This window comes from Gopherus flavomarginatus, chromosome 3 (genome assembly GCF_025201925.1).
Source record: "Gopherus flavomarginatus isolate rGopFla2 chromosome 3, rGopFla2.mat.asm, whole genome shotgun sequence".
Lineage (NCBI taxonomy): Eukaryota > Metazoa > Chordata > Testudines > Testudinidae > Gopherus > Gopherus flavomarginatus.
This window is the reverse complement of record NC_066619.1, coordinates 1510825-1530014: the sequence shown is the minus strand read 5'-3', so window position 1 is coordinate 1530014 and position 19190 is coordinate 1510825. Positions and strand designations below refer to the sequence as shown.

General features: G+C 52.5%; 2 protein-coding genes across 2 annotated transcripts in view; both read right to left on the bottom strand.

The window, feature by feature from the left end:
- Positions 1 to 18100, bottom strand: part of CD72 (CD72 molecule) — a 111365-nt gene extending 93265 nt beyond the window's left edge. Inside the window, exon 1 of the mRNA XM_050943651.1 lies at positions 18016 to 18100. Coding sequence (XP_050799608.1) covers positions 18016 to 18100 — 85 coding nt within the window. The remainder of the gene's footprint in view (positions 1 to 18015) is intronic.
- LOC127046534 (killer cell lectin-like receptor subfamily G member 1) overlaps positions 1 to 19190 on the bottom strand; it is a 58880-nt gene that overhangs the window by 28515 nt on the left and 11175 nt on the right. The window lies entirely within an intron of this gene.

The following is a 19190-nucleotide window of genomic DNA, read 5'->3' as shown; positions in this document are numbered from 1 at the left end:
TTTAACAACCGGTTCCCACAAACCGGTGGGAACTGGCTCCAGCTCACCACTGGGAGGAGGGGCTGGCGGGGTTCAGTCTGGAGCTGGCTGGGGACAAGGAGTGAAGTGCAGACGAGGGGTCCGGTTCACTGTATCTACAAGCTCTGTTTAAGACCCTGTTCCTGTCATCGAATAAACCTCTGTGTTACTGGTTGGCTGAGAGTCACGTCTGACTGCAAAGTGGGGGGGCAGGACCCTGTGGCTTCCCCAGGACCCCGCTGGGGCGGACTCGCTGTGGGAAGCGCATGGAGGGGCAGAGGATGCTGAATGCTCCAAGGAGAGACCCAGGAGGTGAAGCCGTGTGAGCTTCTTGCCCTGCAGACAGTCTGCTCCAAGGGAGAGGAGGCTCCCCAAAGTCCTGACTGGCTTTGTGGGGAGCAGTTCCAGAGCATCGCCCGAGGACTCCGTGACAGGGGGTCGTCCATTTTGGATCTGGTGTTGACCAACAGGGATGAATCAGCTGTGAAGGTGAAGGTGGGCGGGAGCTTGGGAGGAAGTGACCATGATCTGATGGAATTCAAGATCCTAAGGAAAGGAGAACACGAAACCAGCAAAACCAGGACACTGGGCTTCAGAAAGGGGGATTTCTACAGACTCAGAGAAACAGTAGGGACCCGTGGAAGGAAGAGGAGTTGAAGGGGGCTGGCAGTTCCCAAAAGCTGTAATACTAGGGGCCATTCCCACGCAGAGGAGAGAGAAGAGAAGCCGCAGGAGGCCAACGTAGCTGCACAAGGAGATTTTTAGCTCTCTACAAACCCCATAGGGATGAATACAGGGACTGGAGGGTGGGGCACGGCACCAGGGGAGTACACAGGGGAATAGTGCGAGCACCAAGGGACAAAATCAGGAGAGCCAAGGCAAGGAACGCGGTACAGATGGCAAGCACTGTTAGAGGGAGCAGGAAGGGGAGTTCTTCAAATCTGTCAGACAGGGGCAGTGTGGGGGCGCTGCTCAGCGGAGGAGGTAAGCTGGCCACACTCCTCCAGCCCCTGGATCATTGCCGTTGCTCTGCTCTGAGCCCCCGCCTGTTTGCCAACACCCCCGACCCCCCTCACCCAGCATGGGAACCCCCCCTTTACGCAGTGTTCCGGCTGCGGTCACACCGGCCGTGCATGTACCGTACCAGCATTGTCTCCGTGTCCCAGGATTTGGCAATGAGAAGTTGAGCAGATTTCTGTTCACACTCTTTTCTGCTTTCTTCCCAATTCGTCTTCTCCTTCGAGACGAACAAGCACTTTCCTCTGTACAACACCCAGTCTGCCGGGCAGCAGTCTGGAGGGAAGACGGGGTGAGAAGCTCAGACACTGTCCTGGGCCTGAGTGCAGCTAACGAGTTCATGCCCTGGGCTGTACAAAGAAGGCCTGGTCCCTCCCCAGGGGCTCCCACTCCCCCAGACTCATGGCTGCCCCAGGAGGCTCCAAGCTGTGGGTGTGTGTGAGTGAAGGGGGAGTTCTCGAGGGTTTGGGGCAGGCTGGGAGCTGAGTCCAGGGCTCAGATCCAAGTGTAACTTTTCATGGGATTCAGGGGAGCCCTTCCAAAGGTGTGAACCCTCCAGTACCACGACCGTCAGCCCCAGCCGACTCTGCTGCAGCTCTGTGGGGAGCATTTCACTGGTGGGGTAAACGAGCCCCATCTCCCTGGCCTTTCGCTCTCCCCTGCCCCAGGGGTTCAGCCACCGGGAGGACGTGGGCACTGCTCCGTTATAGCTCTGGCCGGAGGGCGGGGCAGGCAGCAGGCACAGGCTGGACAGTGATGCGCAGACAGACTGAGCTGTTTCCCTCATTCTGACAGAGCTCCTTGTTCAGTGTGAGCAGACAGCGACTCGCTGCCCTTGTCACCTGGCAGCCGCCTCCTCCCCGTGCCCTGCTCTGCCCGTGTGGGAGGCCCCAGGCTGTCTGCGATGGTGCATCATCCTCGAGGCTGGGATTCTGCCCTTGGTGAGGGTAAAGGGTCACGGCTGGAGAGTCGCCCAGCTCGCCTGCCAGGGAGCCGGGGCAGGACTGGCAGGGGCAGTGCCACCCTCAGGGAAGCTGATCTCATTTTTTAAGGCCTGGGTTAGTTTGTTTGCCTGGGGTGGGTGAAGCACCGAGAGCATCGCGGGCACAAAATGTGACTCAAGCTGCCCTGTGTGTGAGCGTCTGCTGCAAAAAATCCCAAAGGCAAAGAGGTCCGTTGTGCGCTGGTCCCCATGTTCTGAACACGTGGGAGAGAGGCCTGAAGCGAGGCCTGGCCTGGATCGCGGGGCTGCAGGTCGGGTCTGAGGAGCACCAGCAGATCAGGGCGGGGGGCAGGGAGAGCAGGGGGTGCAAGCGGAGCTCAGCGGTGGAGAAGCAGCACTCCCACTCTGAATTCAGTTAGTCCAGGTGTTAGCTCTTCGCCAGGCTGAATCGTGGGATCTCGGCTGACTAATGATCATGTTCATAGTTTGTATTTAGCCAGCACCTTTTCTCCAAGGCCCTAGGTTGGTTCTACACATAAACCGTTAGACCAGCCACATGTAGGCCTTGCTTCATGCACCCCTGAAATGCAGCCACCTCTGGGGTGGGATGCAGCGTCTTTAACAGCTGAAACTGCCGGGGGATTTAGGGGAGCCAGTTGGAACTGGCCCAGGACAGCGAGTTCATGTCCCAACTCTTATTCCATGGAACCGGCCAGTGCCCCCCCCCCGGAGTTTTTTGTGTCATCTCCAGGAGTGCCCCCTACCAATGCACACACACTCGCCAGATTTGGGGGAAGAGCTGCCCCTCCTGAATGACCAGAGCCACTTGCTGCAGCAGAGCCCTGGAGCTGGGTGCTCCCTCCCTTCCCCCACAGGGCTCAGCTGTCCCTGCCGGGGCCTGGGGCACCCCAGTGACCCCCGCCCCGGGAAGGAAGTACCTGTCTGCTCGCAGGGGTGGATGCTGGCCAGGGCACTCTTCGTTTGGTTCAGCTTCTCTTTAATTTCTCTCTTCTCCTCCTGTACCCTCGCCAGCTCCTCCTTCGTTCCCTCTAAAGCAGCCTCCTGCTGTCGCAGCTTTTCCTGGGTGCCGTTCATCTCCAGCTGCATCTGCTCCAGCTCCTCCCTGGCCTGCCCCAGCTCCCACCTGGCCTGCTCCAGCTCCCTCGCCATCTGCGCCAGGGTCGCCCCCTTGGTGCTGACTTGCTGGGAGAGGCGGCTGCTCTCTGCCTCGTGTGCTCGGGACGCCTGCTGCAGATGCTGGGAAACCTGCCAGTCTGCAGGGGACAGACAGCGTGAGCCTGGGCCGGGCGCAGGGACGCACGAGCTCCAGCACAGGCCAACGGGCACGTGTTAGCAGGTGCCAGCAGGGCAGGGCCGGGCCGGGAGTGCGACTCGAGAACTGGGCTCACGCATCCACCCCTGCAGGGCCCCAGGGGGACGGGGACCCTCCCGACCGTGGAGAACAGCCCTGTAATGCTGGGCGGGGGCTGTTCAAACTGCTGGGAGGCGAGTAGGTGCTGCAGCCAGCGGGCAGCCTCCGAAGTACAGGGCCCCACCTCTCCCCCCATGGCCCCTCCCCAGAGAGAATTCCCTAACAGAGCCCCCCATGGCTCCCTTGTGACAGCCCCCCCGCCCCTGCCCTAGGACAGGGTCCCCTACATCTCCCCGGTAACAAGCGCCTCCCACCTACCCCAGGACAGCCCCCCCACATTTCCCCGGTAACAGGGCCCCCCTGCCTGCCCCGGGACAAGGCCCCCCACGTCTCCCTGGTAACAAGCCCCCCGCACCTGCCCCAGAACAGCCCCCCCACACATCTCCCCGGTAACAGGGCCCCCCCGCTTGCCCTGGGACAGCCCCCCCCCCCATGGCTCCCCAGCTGGATCCGTGTTGCTGCTGGGGAGGTTTCCTGAGCTCCTTTGCTCGGGTTCAACTCCCCCGCCACCGCGCCCTGAGCCCCCCTCACTCTCCCTGGGGTCCCCGGCCCCCCACACCATCACTCCCCTGCCCTCTCTCCCCTGGCCGGGCGTTTCGTTGGCAGGTGCCCACAGCCCGGGTCCCCTACTCACAGCGAACCCCCAGGCCGATGGTGGTGGCCAGGAGGAAGAGGCAGGTCCCCAGCAGGCCGAGGGGCAGGTACCGCGTGCTCCACCTGGGCTCTGCGGGAGAGAACCGGCTGCATTAACGAGGGAGCCCTGGGCACCAGCTCCTGCCCCTCTCCCCCGAGAGGGCCACGGGCCTGGGAACTCAACCCCACGGCCAGCTCCCCCCTCAGGGTACCCAGGCAATGGGGCTCGGCCCCCCAGGAGGGCAGTGGGAGCCAGGGGAGAGCTCCCAGTGCCCTGGGGCCTGCAGGGACACAACCCAGGCTTAGGCTACCAGCTCCAGTTCCCCCCCAGTGCGTGGCTGGCAGCCGGGGAGGCGGGCGCCGGAACCCTGCCCCTGCCATGGGCCATGCGCTCAGGCTTTGCCCCGTGCTCCTGCCAGCCCAGCTGGGGCCTCCTCCCTCCCCCAGCCAAGCGCCCCCACTCAGTGCCCATCCCCACCAGGAAAGGGGACACCCTGCCCTGGGGCTGGGCCAGGCTCCTGGGGGCATGGCCAGCCCAGCTGCTGGAGTGCAGGGGAGCGCCCCTGGGCAGGTCTGGGCTAACCGCAGGCGCTGGGTCGTTCTGACCTGATCCCTGAGCCAGCCGGGCATGGACCCCACAGACAGCAGAACCCCAGCAGCAGCCCCAAGCCCGTCCTCTGGCCCAGGCCAGGTATCACCCCCCGCCTGGGGCCTGGCCCAGCCTCCTGGGGACACGGGCTAGTTCACTATAGCGCTTGCCCCTGCCCATGAGGTCTGTTTTCCCTCGCTTGGAGCCTGATGGGGGCCGTGTCGGAGGGGGCTGTGTGGGAGTCTGAGCCCCCGTGAGTGGCTCCCTGCCCCTCGTGTGGGCTCTCCCCACGCACGCCCCACCAGCCGCTGGATTTCCGCTCTGTGGCCAGGCCAGCCTGCTGCAGGCACTGGGCCTGGGGCCTGGCTGGCTACCGTGGGCACTCACAGCTCCACTCAGAGCCAGGCGAGCGGCAGGGGAGACAGCTCCAGCCGAGCTCCCCCAAAGGAGGCTCCAGCGAGCGTCGGCCGCAGCAGCTCCGTAGGGCTCCACGCCCAGGGCTGTTACGCAGGGGCTCTGCAGCCAGCGGGGACACAGGACACAGCCCTTATGATCATATACGGCAATTCGCTACCAGGCCGCTCATGTGCAGGTGTCTGCGGGTGTAGCTCTTGTACCTGTTATAGACGTCAGCTCATTGCCATGACACTGTGGTGGCAGGTTGTCCCTGTGGTCAGAATTTCCCCTTAAATCCTCTATTTTCAGATCCCCAGTACCCGGGGTTTCCGCTGGGCTGTTCATAGGCCTCCAGCTGTACACTCACTGCTGAAGCTAACGTCTTACAGGAGATGGGCCCGCAGGCTCCTCACGTTAGCGCTGACTATAACAGCAGTGTGACGTTATTAACATAAACTGTAACCGTATAGAGCACGGTTGCTACCACTGCTATATATTTGCAGCAAATATCTGGTCTCCCATGTTTAAGAAGGTCAAAGATGAATTCAAACTGGAACAGGTTCAGAGACGGGCTACTAGGATGATCCGAGGAATGGAAAACCTGCCTTATGAAAGGAGACTCAAAGAGCTTGGCTTGTTTAGCCTAACCAAAAGAAGGCTGAGGGGAGATATGATTGGTCTCTATAAATATATCAGAGGGATAAATACCAGAGAGAGAGAGGAATTATTTAAGCTCAGTACCAATGTGGACACAAGAACAAATGGATATAAACTGGACACTAGGAAGTTTAGACTTCAAATTAGACGAAGGTTTCTAACCATTAGAGGAGTGAAGTTCTGGAACAGCCTTCCAAGGGGAGTAGTGGGGGCAAAAGACATATCTGACTTCAAGGCTAATCTTGATAAGTTTGTGGAGGGGATGGTATAGCCTAATTTTGGCAATTAATTGATCTTTGACTATTAGCAATAAACATGCCTAATGACAGGATGAGAGTTACTACAGAGAATCCTTTCCTGGGTGTCTTGCCCACATGCTCAGGGTTTAGCTGATCGCCATATTTGGGATTGGAAAGGAATTTTCCTCCAGGTGGTTTTTCCACCTTCCTCTGTAGCATGGAGCACAGGTCACCTGCTGGAAGGTTCTCTGCATCTTGAAGTCTTTAAACCACCATTTGAGGACTTCAGTGGCTCAGACACAGATTTGATACAGGAGTGGGTGGGGTGAGATTCTGTGGCCTGCATTGTGCAGGAGGTCAGACTAGATGATCAAATGGTCTCTTCTGACTTTAAAGTCTACGATTCTATTGTACAAAGGTTGTCATGTGAGGTGTCTAAGACAAGGTTATAATTTGCTGGTTATGATTATTCATATATGGAGATATACCGATCTCATAGAGCTGGAAAGGGTCCAGCCCCCTGCTTTCACTAGCAGGACCAAGTACTGATTTTTGCCCCAGATCCCTAAGTGGCCCCCTCAAGGATTGAGCTCACAACCCTGGGTTTAGCAGGCCAATGCTCAAATCACTGAGCTATCCTGCCCTTGCTCTCTAAATGCCTGTATCATTTTTGTATTTAAAGTTATAAGTATTGGCTCCATACTGTCTGTATTTGACACTTGTGCTGTGCTTCTGAGTGACACCCCAGACAATCTGGCATCAGCTCTGCCTGGCCTGCTTGATGGCCCATTAAGGATCATCAGCTAATGCAACTGACCCATTGAGAGAAGGCAGATACACCTGGTGACTTAGCAGGGCAGGGACAGGCCTATGGACAGAACTCTGAGGTTTTTCCAGGCCACTTGCTGGATAGTTTGTGGTTGGAACAAAGGAAGCACAACCCACATGGCAAGAGACTATAAAAGGCAGCTGCAGCTCTTCCATCTTGTCTTCAATCCTGCTTCTTCCCTCTGGAGGGACTTTGCTACAAACTGAAGCCCTGAACAAAAGACTGACTGACCCATCCCAGCTGTGGATGTTCCAGAGACTTGATATGAACCTGCAGTTTACTCCATCCCTGCTACAAGCCTGAACCAAGAACTTTGCCATTACTGTATGTAATTGATTCCATTTAACCAATTTTAACTCTCATCTATATTTTTTTCTTTTTAGAACTAAGCTTTTAGATTCTAAAGGATTGGCAACAGCATGATTTGTGGGTAAGATCTGATGTGTATATTGACCTGGGTCTGGGACTTAGTCCTTTGGGATTGAAAGAACCTTTTTTCTTTTACTGGGGCATTGGTTTTCATAACCATTCATCCCCATAACGAGTGGCACCGGTGGTGATACTGGGAAACTGGAGTGTCTAAGGCAGCGTTTCCAAAACCGTGTTCCGCAGAACACTGGTGTTCCGCATGATGTGAATAGGTGTTCCGTGAAAGAATTGTAATTAAAAAAAGGGTCTTTAAACTTTCTTAAATTTTAAATTTGGCATATTTGAAGCGTAGTTTACTATTCTTTTTGAATGACTATAATTAACATAAAATTCTTTTTCCAGTTATTGATAGATCTCGTATTGAATATCATGGTGTAAATTGAAGCAGCATGCAAGAATGTTGGTATCTACTCCTTTCAGGCATGTTTCAGTTAGCGACGTCATACCCCTTCCGCTCGAGGCTGCGCGAACTGCTGCGGTATGCACACACCATTCTCTTTACGCCATGTTGAATATAACATATTCACTCAACACATTCAAACCTGTGGGTCTTTAGCGTGTGTGCGATAAGCACAACTAAACTAGCTTCGTTCGAAACAATATAAATATTTGTGACAAACAACATTTGACAAAAATCAGTATTTCTAAATATTGTTACTAAACCTAATCACCATGGATCTGTGGCTAAAAGAAGGAACTTTAAAACGAAAAGCAAGTTCTTCTGGTACTCCAACTGTGGCTGAAATAAACGAGCAAAATATTGTGACACTTCAAAGTGGGGATGAACAATCGCAGTCTTTTGTTGCCAAAAAATCTGTTAGTACTAGTGAGTTATCCAAGATGAAAGAATTTCCACCGAAGTATATCAAAAAACAAGAAGAAGCAGGTGTTAAAAGACAGAAGCGAAAGTATGATGAAAGTTATTTGTCTTTTGGTTTTACGTGTGTTGGAAATAAAGATGTTTCTGATGTGCAGTGCGTTGTGTGCAACAAAATACTAGCAAATAGTTCATTGGCTCCTGCTAAACTTCGTAGCCATTTGGAAACCTGCATGCTGAATACAAAGACAAAGATATAAGTTTTTTCAAGAGGGAGCATGACTCACTTGGAAATTGTAAACTTTTGATGATTAAAATTGCTAAAACAGACAACAAAAGTGCAACAGAGGCATCTTATCAAGTAAGTTACTGTATAGCATTTGCCGGAGAAGCTCACACTATTGGAAGAACGCTTATCAAGCCTTGTATGAAAGATACTGTAAGGTGCATGTTGAGCGAGCAGTCTGGTAAAAAAATTGATGTTGTATAGTTGTCAGATAATACTGTTGTATTCCGTATTAAAGATCTTGCTGATGACATAGAAAAAGAGGTAGTTTGCTGACTGAAAATTTGCCATGAGTATTCATTGCAGCTAGATGAGTCCACTGACGTTTCAGGACTTGCTATGCTACTAGTATTTGTCCAATATAGATTTAATAATATTATTGAAGAGGACCTGCTCTTTTGTGAATCTCTGCAAAGCAACATGACTGGAGAAGAAATATTCAACTGCATCAACAATTTTATCAGAAAGCATGAAATTAGTTGGGGAAAATGTATTGATGTATGTACTGACAGTGCTCGGGCAACGATCGGGAAGATGAAGGGAGCTGTAACGTAAATCATGTGTGGCACCAGAAAGCATTAAGAGTCTTTGTGTTCTACACAGATGAGCACTTGCAGTTAAAAAATTACCAGCATCTCTGAAAATTGTGCTTGATGAAGCAGGACAAATTATCAATTTTGTCAAATCTCAACCACTTCAAGCCAGGTTATTTAAAATTTTGTGCAAGGAAATGGATAGTCAGCACAAAACGCTTCTTATACATACAGAAGTGAGGTGGCTCTCCAGAGGAAAAGTGCTTGTGAGGCTTTTTGAGCTTCGTAGTGAACTACTGGTATTCGTCACTACAGATAATTCAGGATGAAAATTTAATGACTGACAATTCCTCCTGGCTAATGAGACTTGAGTATCTTGTAGATATTTTTGCAAAATTAAATGAAATTAATCTGTCGCTGCAAGGAAAGAACGTGACCATTTTTACTACAATGGATAAAATGTTGTCGTTAAAAAAGAAACTGGAATTCTGGGCATCTTCTGTAGAACAGAATAACTTCGACTGCTTCCCTGCAGCACATGAATTTCTGACTGGAATAAATTCTACAGTCCATGAAGACGTTTCCAGCACCATTTTACAGCACTATGTGACTTGCAGGCCTCTTTATTAGAATATTTTCCTACAACTACTGATGATAATGCTTGGGTTCGAAATCCATTCGTAATTACAGCCAAACCAGTCGGCTTTACTGCACTCGATTATGAACACCTAATTGATGTAATTTTTGACTCTGATTTGAAATAAAAGTTTAAGGAACTTCCGCTGAATAATTTTTGGAGCAGGCTAATAGAAGAGCACCCTAATGTGGCTAAACGTGCAGTTCGAGTGCTCCTTCCTTTTGCTACAACTTATTTGTGTGAGATGGAATTTTCGTATTATACTGCAACAAAAACCAAATATAGGAATAGACTGTGCCTGACATGAGGATTCAACTTTTTGGCATTATTCCTAATATTAAGGGAATTTGTGATAGAAAAAGGCAGAAACACCAATCCCAATAAATCCAAATTTGTATTTCTGTTTATAAAAATAGATTTCCTAGTAAAAATCTAATTTGTTTGGTGTTTGTGTATATATAAAAACAGGTTTTTTTAAAGTTTTTAATTTTGACTCTTGCACTTGATTTTTGTCTTACTTTGTACGCGCTTTCCAGTTAGAAATTGTTAGTTCAAGTGATTTAAAATTTGTATTTTTGCTTTGTTTTATAAAATAAAATATATTTGAGCATAAATAACCCAATTTTTTATTTGAAAACCAAACAACTACAAAATAATATGATAAATGTTCCGTAATAGGCTAAAAAGTGTTCGTGGCTGAAAAAGTTTGGGAAACGCTGCTCTGAGCAGTTTTCTGTATTTAACTCTTTATACTATTGTGACAAACTGGGACAGTTTCTTAACGTGGTCTTTGAATGCTGAGTGGGAAGTGTTGGCTGGGGAAGGGGGCAGGGGAGTTTTGCTGGGATGGGCTGCACTGGGGAAGGGAGGATACCTGAGCTTGTAACCTGAGAACCCAGGAGTGGGGTTGGAGGCCAGGTGACACCTCTGTCTGGGAAACTGGACAAAGGACACAAAGGCGGGGGGAGGAGCCACGAGAGGCAGATTGAGAGGCTGGAAGGAGTTTCAGTTTGGATCTGGCTGGGAAATGGAGAGGGGCCCCGACGAAGCTTCAGCTTCCCGACGGGGCTGTGGCCTCCCTGGGGTCCCAGATGGACCTAACTAAAGGGGGTCCTGTTATCTGTACTGGCAAGACCTATTTTGGACTGTATTCCTGTTGTCTAAATAAACCTCCTGGCTGACTGGGAGTCACGGTGAATCACAGGAAGCCGGGGGTGCAGGGCCTTGTGTCCCCCAACACTGCGTGACAGCTATGACCAGGTGGAGGGGGGGCTCTAACCTGGTGGGGAAATAGCTGTTTGTCTGTGCATGAAGTGTCTGAATGTCTGTCTAGTGTTTCAGAAGTGAGTCTGGAATTAGTTCAAGTGCAGAAAGAATGCATTGGTCGGGAAAATGTTTCTCAGGAGTAGTGTAGCAGGGTAGTTACCCTGCTCCTGAAAAAGGCTAGGCTGATTGCGGAAGCGGCCACAGCTGGGGCCACGCCCCAATCAGGCCACAGCTGGCCCTATAAAAGGACTGTGAGCCAGGAGTGGAGTCAGTCTCTCTCTCGGTGTGGAGAGAGAGAAGGACCTGGCTGCCTGGGAGAAAAGGGGACCTGAACTGGAGCAGAGCTGGGGAGCTCCAGCCTAGCAACTCCCCAGGCTGACGCCTTGGTGAATGCCCAAAGCAGGTAGTGGGGTTGCAGAGGTGCGCCCAGGGTTAGGCAAAGGCAGCAGGTCCAACCCCCGCCCCATGCCACTGATGATTGGTTCTCAAACTGTGTCTGCCTCAGTGAGCAGGTGACCGGCAGTAGCCACTGAGGCAAGGAGGGGATACAGGGTTGGGAGTTCCCCTGGGAGGGGAGACCCAGAGTGTGGGGGCACTGCCAGGGGGCAACACCCCAAGGTAAAGGATGGATATAAACTGTTCAGGAAGGACAGGCAAGGCAGAAAAGGTGGGGGAGTTGCACTGTATGTAAGAGAGCAGTATGACTGCTCAGAGCTCCGGTATGAAACTGCAGAAAAACCTGAGAGGCTCTGGATTAAGTTTAGAAGTGTGAGCAAAAAGGGTGATGTCATTGTGGGAGTCTGAACAGACCACCAGACCAGGGGGATGAGGTGGACGAGGGTTTCTTCCGACAACTAACATCAGTTACTAGATGGCAGGCCCTGGTTCTCATGGGAGACTTTAATCACCCCGATATCTGCTGGGAGAGCAACGCAGTGGTGCACAGATAATCCAGGAAGTTTTTGGAAAGTGTAGGGGACAATTTCCTGGTGCAAGTGCTGGAGGAACCAACTAGGGGCAGAGCTCTTCTTGACCTGCTGCTCACAAACTGGGAAGAGTTAGTAGGGGAAGCAAAAGTGGATGGGAACCTGGGAGGCAGTGACCATGAGATGGTCGAGTTCAGGATCCTGACACAGGGAAGAAAGGAGAGCAGCAGAATATGGACTCTGGACTTCAGAAAAGCAGACTTTGACTCCCTCAGGGAACTGATGGGCGGGATCCCCTGGGAGAATAACATGAGGGGGCAAGGAGTCCAGGAGAGCTGGCTGTATTTTAAAGAATCCTTACTGAGGTTGCAGGAAAAAAAATCCTGATTTGTGGAAAGAATAGTAAATATGGCAGTGACCAGCTTGGCTTAACAGTGAAATCCTTGCTGATCTTAAACACAAAAAAGAAGCTTACAAGAAGAGGAAGACTGGACAAACGATCAGGGAGGAGTATAAAAATATTGCTCAGGCTGCAGGAATGATATCAGGAGGCCAAATCGCACTTGGAGTTGCAGCTAGCAAGAGATGTTAAGAGTAACAAGAAGGGTTTCTACAGGTATGTTAGCAACAAGAAGAATGTCAAGGAAAGTGTGGGCCCCTTACTGAATGGGGGAGAAAACCTAGTGACAGAGGATGTGGAAAAAGCTAATGTACTCAATGCTTTTTTTGCCTCTGTCTTCACAAACAAGGGCAGCTCCCAGACTGCTGCACTGGGCAGCACAGCATGGGGAGGAGGTGACCAGCCCGCTGTGGAGAAAGAAGTGGTTCGGGACTATTTAGAAAAGCTGGACGAGCACAAGTCCATGGGACCGGATGCGCTGCATCCGAGGGTGCTAAAGGAGTTGGTGGATGTGACTGCAGAGCCATTGGCCATTATCTTTGAAAACTCATTGCAATCGGGGGAAGTCCCGGATGACTGGAAAAAGGCTAATGTAGTGCCCATCTTTAAAAAAGAGAAGAAGGAGAATCCAGGGAACTACAGGCCAGTCAGCCTCACCTCAGTCCCTGGGAAAATCATGGAGCAGGTCCTCAAGGAATCCATTTTGAAGCACTTGGAGGAGAGGAAGGTGATCAGGAACAGTCAGCATGGATTCACCAAGGGCAAGGCATGTCTGACTAACCTAATTGCCTTCTATGAGGAGATAACTGGCTCTGTGGATATGGGGAAAAGCGGTGGATGTGATGTATCTTGACTTTAGCAAAGCTTTTGACACAGTCTCCCACAGTATTCTTGACAGCAAGTTAAAGAAGTATGGGCTGGATGAATGGACTATAAGGTAGATAGAAAACTGGCTAGATTGTCGGGCTCAACGGGTAGTGATCAATGGCTCTATGTCTAGTTGGCAGCCGGTTTCAAGCGGAGTGCCCCAAGGGTTGGCCCTGGGGCTGGTTTTGTTCAATATCTTCATTAATGATCTGGAGGATGGCGTGGACTGCACCCTCAGCAAGTTTGCGGATGACACTAAACTGGGAGGAGTGGTAGATACGCTGGAGGGACCTTCTGATGATGCAGTTCTGGCAAGACCCAACTGAGAGTGCCAATTCAGGACCAATTGCATAAACAGGGCAGTTACAGCCCAAGGCTGGGGATTTTCCACCTCTAAGGCAAACCAAACCAGCCAGACAAAGAGGACTTTGGTCTCACCCCACTGGCTAACCACAAGTCACACAAGCAATTCCCTTAGACACTCCAATTTCCCAGTATCACCACCTGTCCGGCTCGTCCTAGGGAAATGGTTATGAAAATCAACACCCCAGTAAAAAAAAAAAGAGTTCTTCTGATCCCAAAGAATCAAGCCCCAGACCCAGGTCAATATACAAATCGATCTTACTCACAAATCACGCTGTTGCCAATCCTTTAGAATCTAAAAGCTAAAGGTTTATTCATAAAAGGAAAAAGATAGAGAGGAGAGCTAGAATTGGTTAAATGGAATCAATTGTATCCAGTAATGGCAAAGTTCTTAGTTCAGGCTTGTAGCAGTGATGGAATAAACTGTAGGTTTAAATCAAGTCTCTGGAGAACATCCCCCGCTGGGATGGGTCATTCAGTCCTTTGTGCAGAGCTTCAGTTGGTAGCAAAGTCCCTCCAGAGGTAAGAAGCAGGATTGAAGACAAGATGGAGATGAGGCATCAGCCTTATATAGGCTCTTCCAGGTTTAAGAACCTCTTTGTTCTTAGTGTGGAAAATTACAGCAAAATGGAGTCTGCAGTCACATGGGCAAGTCCCTGCATACTTTGCTGAGTTACAAGGCTTATCTGCCTCCTCTCAATGGGTCAATTGTGTAGCTGATGGTCCTTAATGGGCCATCAAGCAGGCTAGGCAGAGCTGACACCAATTTATCTGGGATGTCTCCCAGAAGCATAGCATAAGTTTGAAGTACAGACAGTATAGAGCCAATACTCATAACTTCAACTACAAAATGACACATGCACACAGACAGCATAATCATAACCAGCAACCCATAACCTGGTCTTAGACATCTTATATGACCCCCTTTACATAAGATTTGGTGCCACTACAGGGCCTTGGTTCCAACCATGTTCTATAGGGTCCCAGATTATATCAATAACGTCACAGACCTAGACAAATTAGAGGATTGTGCCAAAAGAAACCTGATGAGGTTCAACAAGGACAAGTGCAGAGTCTTGCACTTAGGTCAGAAGAATCCCATGTACTGCTACAGACTAGGGACTGAGTGGCTAGGCAACAGTTCTGCAGAAAAGGACCTAGGGGTTACAATGGACAAGAAGCTGGATATGAGTCAGCAGTGTGCCCTTGGTGCCAAGAAGGCTAACGGCATATTGGGTTGTATAAGTAGGGGCATTGCCAGCAGATCTAGGGGCATGATCTTTCCCCTCTATTCGACATTGGTGAGGCCTCATCTGGAGTCCTGTGTCCAGTTCTGGGCCTCACACTACAAGAAGGATGTGGAAAGAGTCCAGCGGAGGGCAACAGAAATGATTAGGGGGCTGGAGTACATAATTTATGAGGAGAAGCTGAGGGAACTGGGATTGTTTAGTCTGCAGAAGAGAAGAACGAGTGGGGATTTGATAGATGCTTTCAACTACCTGAAGGGGGGTTCCAAAGAGGATGGAGCTCGGCTGTTCTCAGTGGTGGCAGATGACAGAACAAGGAGCAATGGTCTCAAGTTGCAGTGGGGGAGGTTTAGGGTGGACATTAGGAAACACTATTTCCCTAGGAGGGTGGTGAAGCACTGGAATGGGTTCCCTAGGGAGGTGGTGGAATCTCCTTCCTTAGAGGTTTTTAAGGTCAGGCTTGACAAAGCCCTGGCTGGGATGATTTAGTTGGGAACTGATCCTGCTTTGAGCAGTGGGTTGTAGATGATCTCTTGAAGTCTCTTCCAACCCTGATACTCTATGATTATGCTGTCTGGGTGCATGTATCATTTTTGTATTTAAAGTTATAAGTATTGGCTCTATCCTGTCTGTGTTTCACACTTGTGCTGTGCTTCTGAGTGACACCCCAGACAATTTGGCATCTGCTCTGCCTGGCCTGCTTGATGGCCCATTAAGGCCCATCAGCTACACAACTGAACCATTGAGAGAAGGCAGATACACATGGTGGTTCAGCAGGGCAGGGACAGGCTGTCATAAACAGATAAGAAAAGTTAATAGCACAGAAGTACTTTATATTTCTCTGACTGTAAAGGGTTAACAAGTTCAGTGAGCCTGGCTGTCACCTGACCAGAGGAGCAATCAGGGGACAGGATACTTTCAAATCTTGAGGGAGGGAAGTTTGTGTGTGTGCTGTTAGTGTTTGGTTGTTGTTCACTCTGGGTTCTGAGAGTGACCAGACGTGCAACCAGGTTTCTCGCCAATCTCTCCGATACAGGTTCTAATAGATCCAGAATAGTGAGTACTAGGTAGATAAAGCGAGTTAGGCTTATGGTTGTTTTCTTTATTTGCAAATGTGTATTTGGCTGGAAGGAGTTCAAATTGGTATTTTGCTGAAAAGAATCTAATTTGTACTTGTATACTTAGGCTGGGAGAGTATTCCCAGTGTCTATAGCTGAAAGACCCTGTACCTATTCCATTTTTTAAATTTACAAAGATAATTTTTACTGTTTTTTCTTTCTTTAATTAAAAGCTTTTCTTGTTTAAGAACCTAATTGTTTTTTTATTCTGGTGAGACCCCAGGGGACTGTGTCTGGATCCACCAGGGAATTGGTGGGGAGAAAGGAGGGAAGAGGGAGAGAGAGGCTGATTTCTCTCTGTGTCAGGATTACTTTCTCTCTCAGGGAGAATCTGGGAGGGGAAGAGAGAGGGAGGGGGGAAGGTGCATTTTCCTCTCTGTTTAAGATTCAAGGAGTTTGAATCACAGTGATCTTCCAGGGTAACCCAGGGAGGGGAAGCCTGGGAGAGGCAACGGTGAGGGAAAGGGTTTACTTTCCTTGTGTTAAGATCCAGAGGGTCTGGGTCTTGGGGGTCCCCGGGCCAGGTTTTGGGGGGACCAGAGTGTACCAGGCACTGGAATTCCTGGTTGGTGGCAGCGCTACAGGTTCTAAGCTGGTAATTGAGCTTAGAGGAATTCATGCTGGTACCCCATCTTTTGGACTCTAAGGCTCAGAGTGGGGATTATACCATGACACAGGGCCTATGGACAGAACTCTGAGGTTTTCCAGGCCATGTGATGGGCAGCTTGTCTTTGGAACAAAGGAAGCACAAGCCACATGGCAAGAGACTATAAAAGGCAGCTGCATCTCCTCCATCTTGTCTTCAGTCCTGCTTCTTACCTCTGGAGGGACTTTGCTACCAACTGAAGCTCTGCACAAAGGACTGAATGACCCATCCCAGCAGGGGATGGACTCCAGAGACTTGATTTGAACCTGCAGTTTACTCCATCACTGCTACAAGCCTGAACCAAGAACTTTGCCATTACTGTATGTGATTGATTCCATTTAACCAACTCTAGCTCTCGTCTATATTTCTTTTTATGAACAAACTGCTCCGGCAGTGGGGCTGCTGCAATGGGGCGGGGAGTGGGACAGGTTGTGCAAACCTGTGCCTGGGGGCAGACCCCAAGTCAGCCATGGTGGCTCCAGCACTTTCCTGGCAGGGATCAGTCCCCATAGGCACTGCTGCAGGGTGTGATGCTGAGCGGCTCTCCTCCCCAGAACCCCCGGGGCCCAAGCCCTGCAGAGCTCAGCTGAAGGCTTGGGGGCCATGCTAAGGGCAGGGGGCCCCTCAGGGCACAGCCAACTGGGTAAGGTTCCCTCACGGGGCGGGGGGAAGCCAGCACAGCAGGGGCCCTAGAGTTGGAGCCCAGGTCATGGGCTCACACCTGGCCCCCTGGACCAAGCCCAGGGATGGGACTGACTAACTCATGCCCCAGACAGTCGCCAGGCTGAGGCGGAAGCCACCAGGAGACGGTGAACTCACCACAGCCCCTGGCTGGTTGTACCAAGGGTCAGTGACCCTCAGCGTTAAACGTGGGATGGTTCCAAACTGGCATTTGTGTGGCTCCCGCTTCCAGTCCTGGGCTCTTGTTCTGCCTGGCCCGGCTCGACCAAGGAGCCCTTCAGCGCCGGTTCTCTGGCTGGGCCGGTGTCAGACGCTGAGCGCGTCACCTGGCCAGCTGCTACCGGAGGGCGTCTCGCTCGCTCCCCGGCGTTTCCTCCAGCCCTCCGGTCATTGCTGTGACACTTCCTGGCCCCTGACATCCTGTATAGAACCAGCCCCCAGAGCTGGGCGCAGGATCCCGGGTCGGCCTCACCAACGCCGTGTACAGAGGTTACCCCTCCCCTGGCTACTCCCCTGTTTGTGCACCCCAGGGTCGTGTTACCCCATTGTGCCGCAGCATTGCGCTGGGCGCTCGTCTTCCATCCGTCCACTGTGACCCCAGCTCCCGTTCCGAGTGGCTCTCCCCGGATACAGCCCTGCCCTGCCCGCCGGCTGCGGTCCTGCTCCCCAAGGGGAGGGCTCTGCCGCTGTTTGCCTGGGCCCAGCTTACTAAGGGATCCCGCTCGCTCTGTGTGCCAGGCCTGGGGACGGGGCAGGGTCCCTGCAAAGGGAGCGTGAGGCCCTGGGTACCTGCCCGGCTTGCTGCCCCCCAGGACCCCTGGGCTGGGGGTGGGGGGAACAGCCACAAACTCACCTTTGCTCTGCTCTGCCCCTTGCCCCTGCTCCACCTCCCCAGTCTGGGCCAGCCGGATGTTCTCGTAGGTGAGCTCCACATCGTCCTCGACTGCGGGCGCTGCAGGGGGGGCAGACAGGAGAGGGCGCTGGTTAGTCTGCAGGCCTGGATCAGGGCAGGGGCGGCACCACGCAGGGGGCACGTCAGCTCTTACCTGTCTCCTGGGACCTGGAGCACGTGCTGTTCCCCCGAGGGGCCTTCACGAACTTCAGGTCTGCATAAATGATGCCCTGGGCCATCGGAGGGCTGGCTGTGCCCGTGGGACTCCCTGGGGAGGGGCCGGCTGTGCCTGTGCGGCGCTGGCTGGAGAGGGACCGGCTGCACCCGCGGTGCCGGCAGAGGAGGGACCGGCTGCACCCACGGCGCTGGCAGAGGAGGGACCGGCTGTGCCTGTGCGGTGCTGGCTGTGCAGGGAACAGCTGCGCCCGTGGTGCCGGCAGAGGAGGGATCGGCTGCGCCCACGGCACTGGCTGTGCAGGGACTGGCTGTGCCCACGGCGCTGGCAGAGGAGGGATCGGCTGTGCCTGTAGCGCTGGCTGGAGAGGGACCGGCTGTGCCCAGTCAGTGCCGGCAGAGGAGGGACCGGCTGCGCCCGCGGCGCTGGCAGAGGAGGTACCGGCTGCGCCCGTGGCGCCAGCAGAGGAGGGACCGGCTGCACCCGCGGTGCCGGCAGAGGAGCTAGCTCACTCACTCTGAGGCAGAAGAAAAGTGATCTCACAGACAGTAAGAAGCAGAAGTTTGCATGGGGCTGTGAGCAGCTGGGGCCGGCCAAGCGCAGACGGGCTCTCGCCAGCAGCCAACTTCCCTTTTACTGGCTCCAAGCAGAGAAAGTCCCGACTCCTCCCCTGCATCTAATGAACTTACAGGGAAGGCCCCGGGCCCAGGCCAGGAGCAGGCTGTGGGGCTGGAGCGATCTACCCCACGCTCTGTACGGAGATGCCCAGCCTGGCGGAGGCAGAGTCGCTCCAGACCCCACCGGGGTTACCGGGCAGGGATCTCTGTGGCTGGGTGACTCGGGGGGAGAGCAGAGCAGCTTGTCTGCTGGCAAGAGCTGCAGCATTGATTTCCACCCCTGGCCATGTGCAAGGTGCTGCTCAGACAGGGACGGAGACGCTGTCCCTGCCCTGGGCGCTACGCCCCGGCACTGGCTCCATGCAGAGGGCAGGGTGCTGGGAAGATGAGCCTCTGGCTTGGTCTGTGGTTGAAGCTGGAGAATTTGTGAGTCGCTGCCATGGAGGGCTGGGGCCGACACTGACTGTTCTGCCAGCCTGGCTCTGTCGGCTCAGAGTGAGAGGATGTCACCCTGTGTGACATCACTGTGCTGGTGTG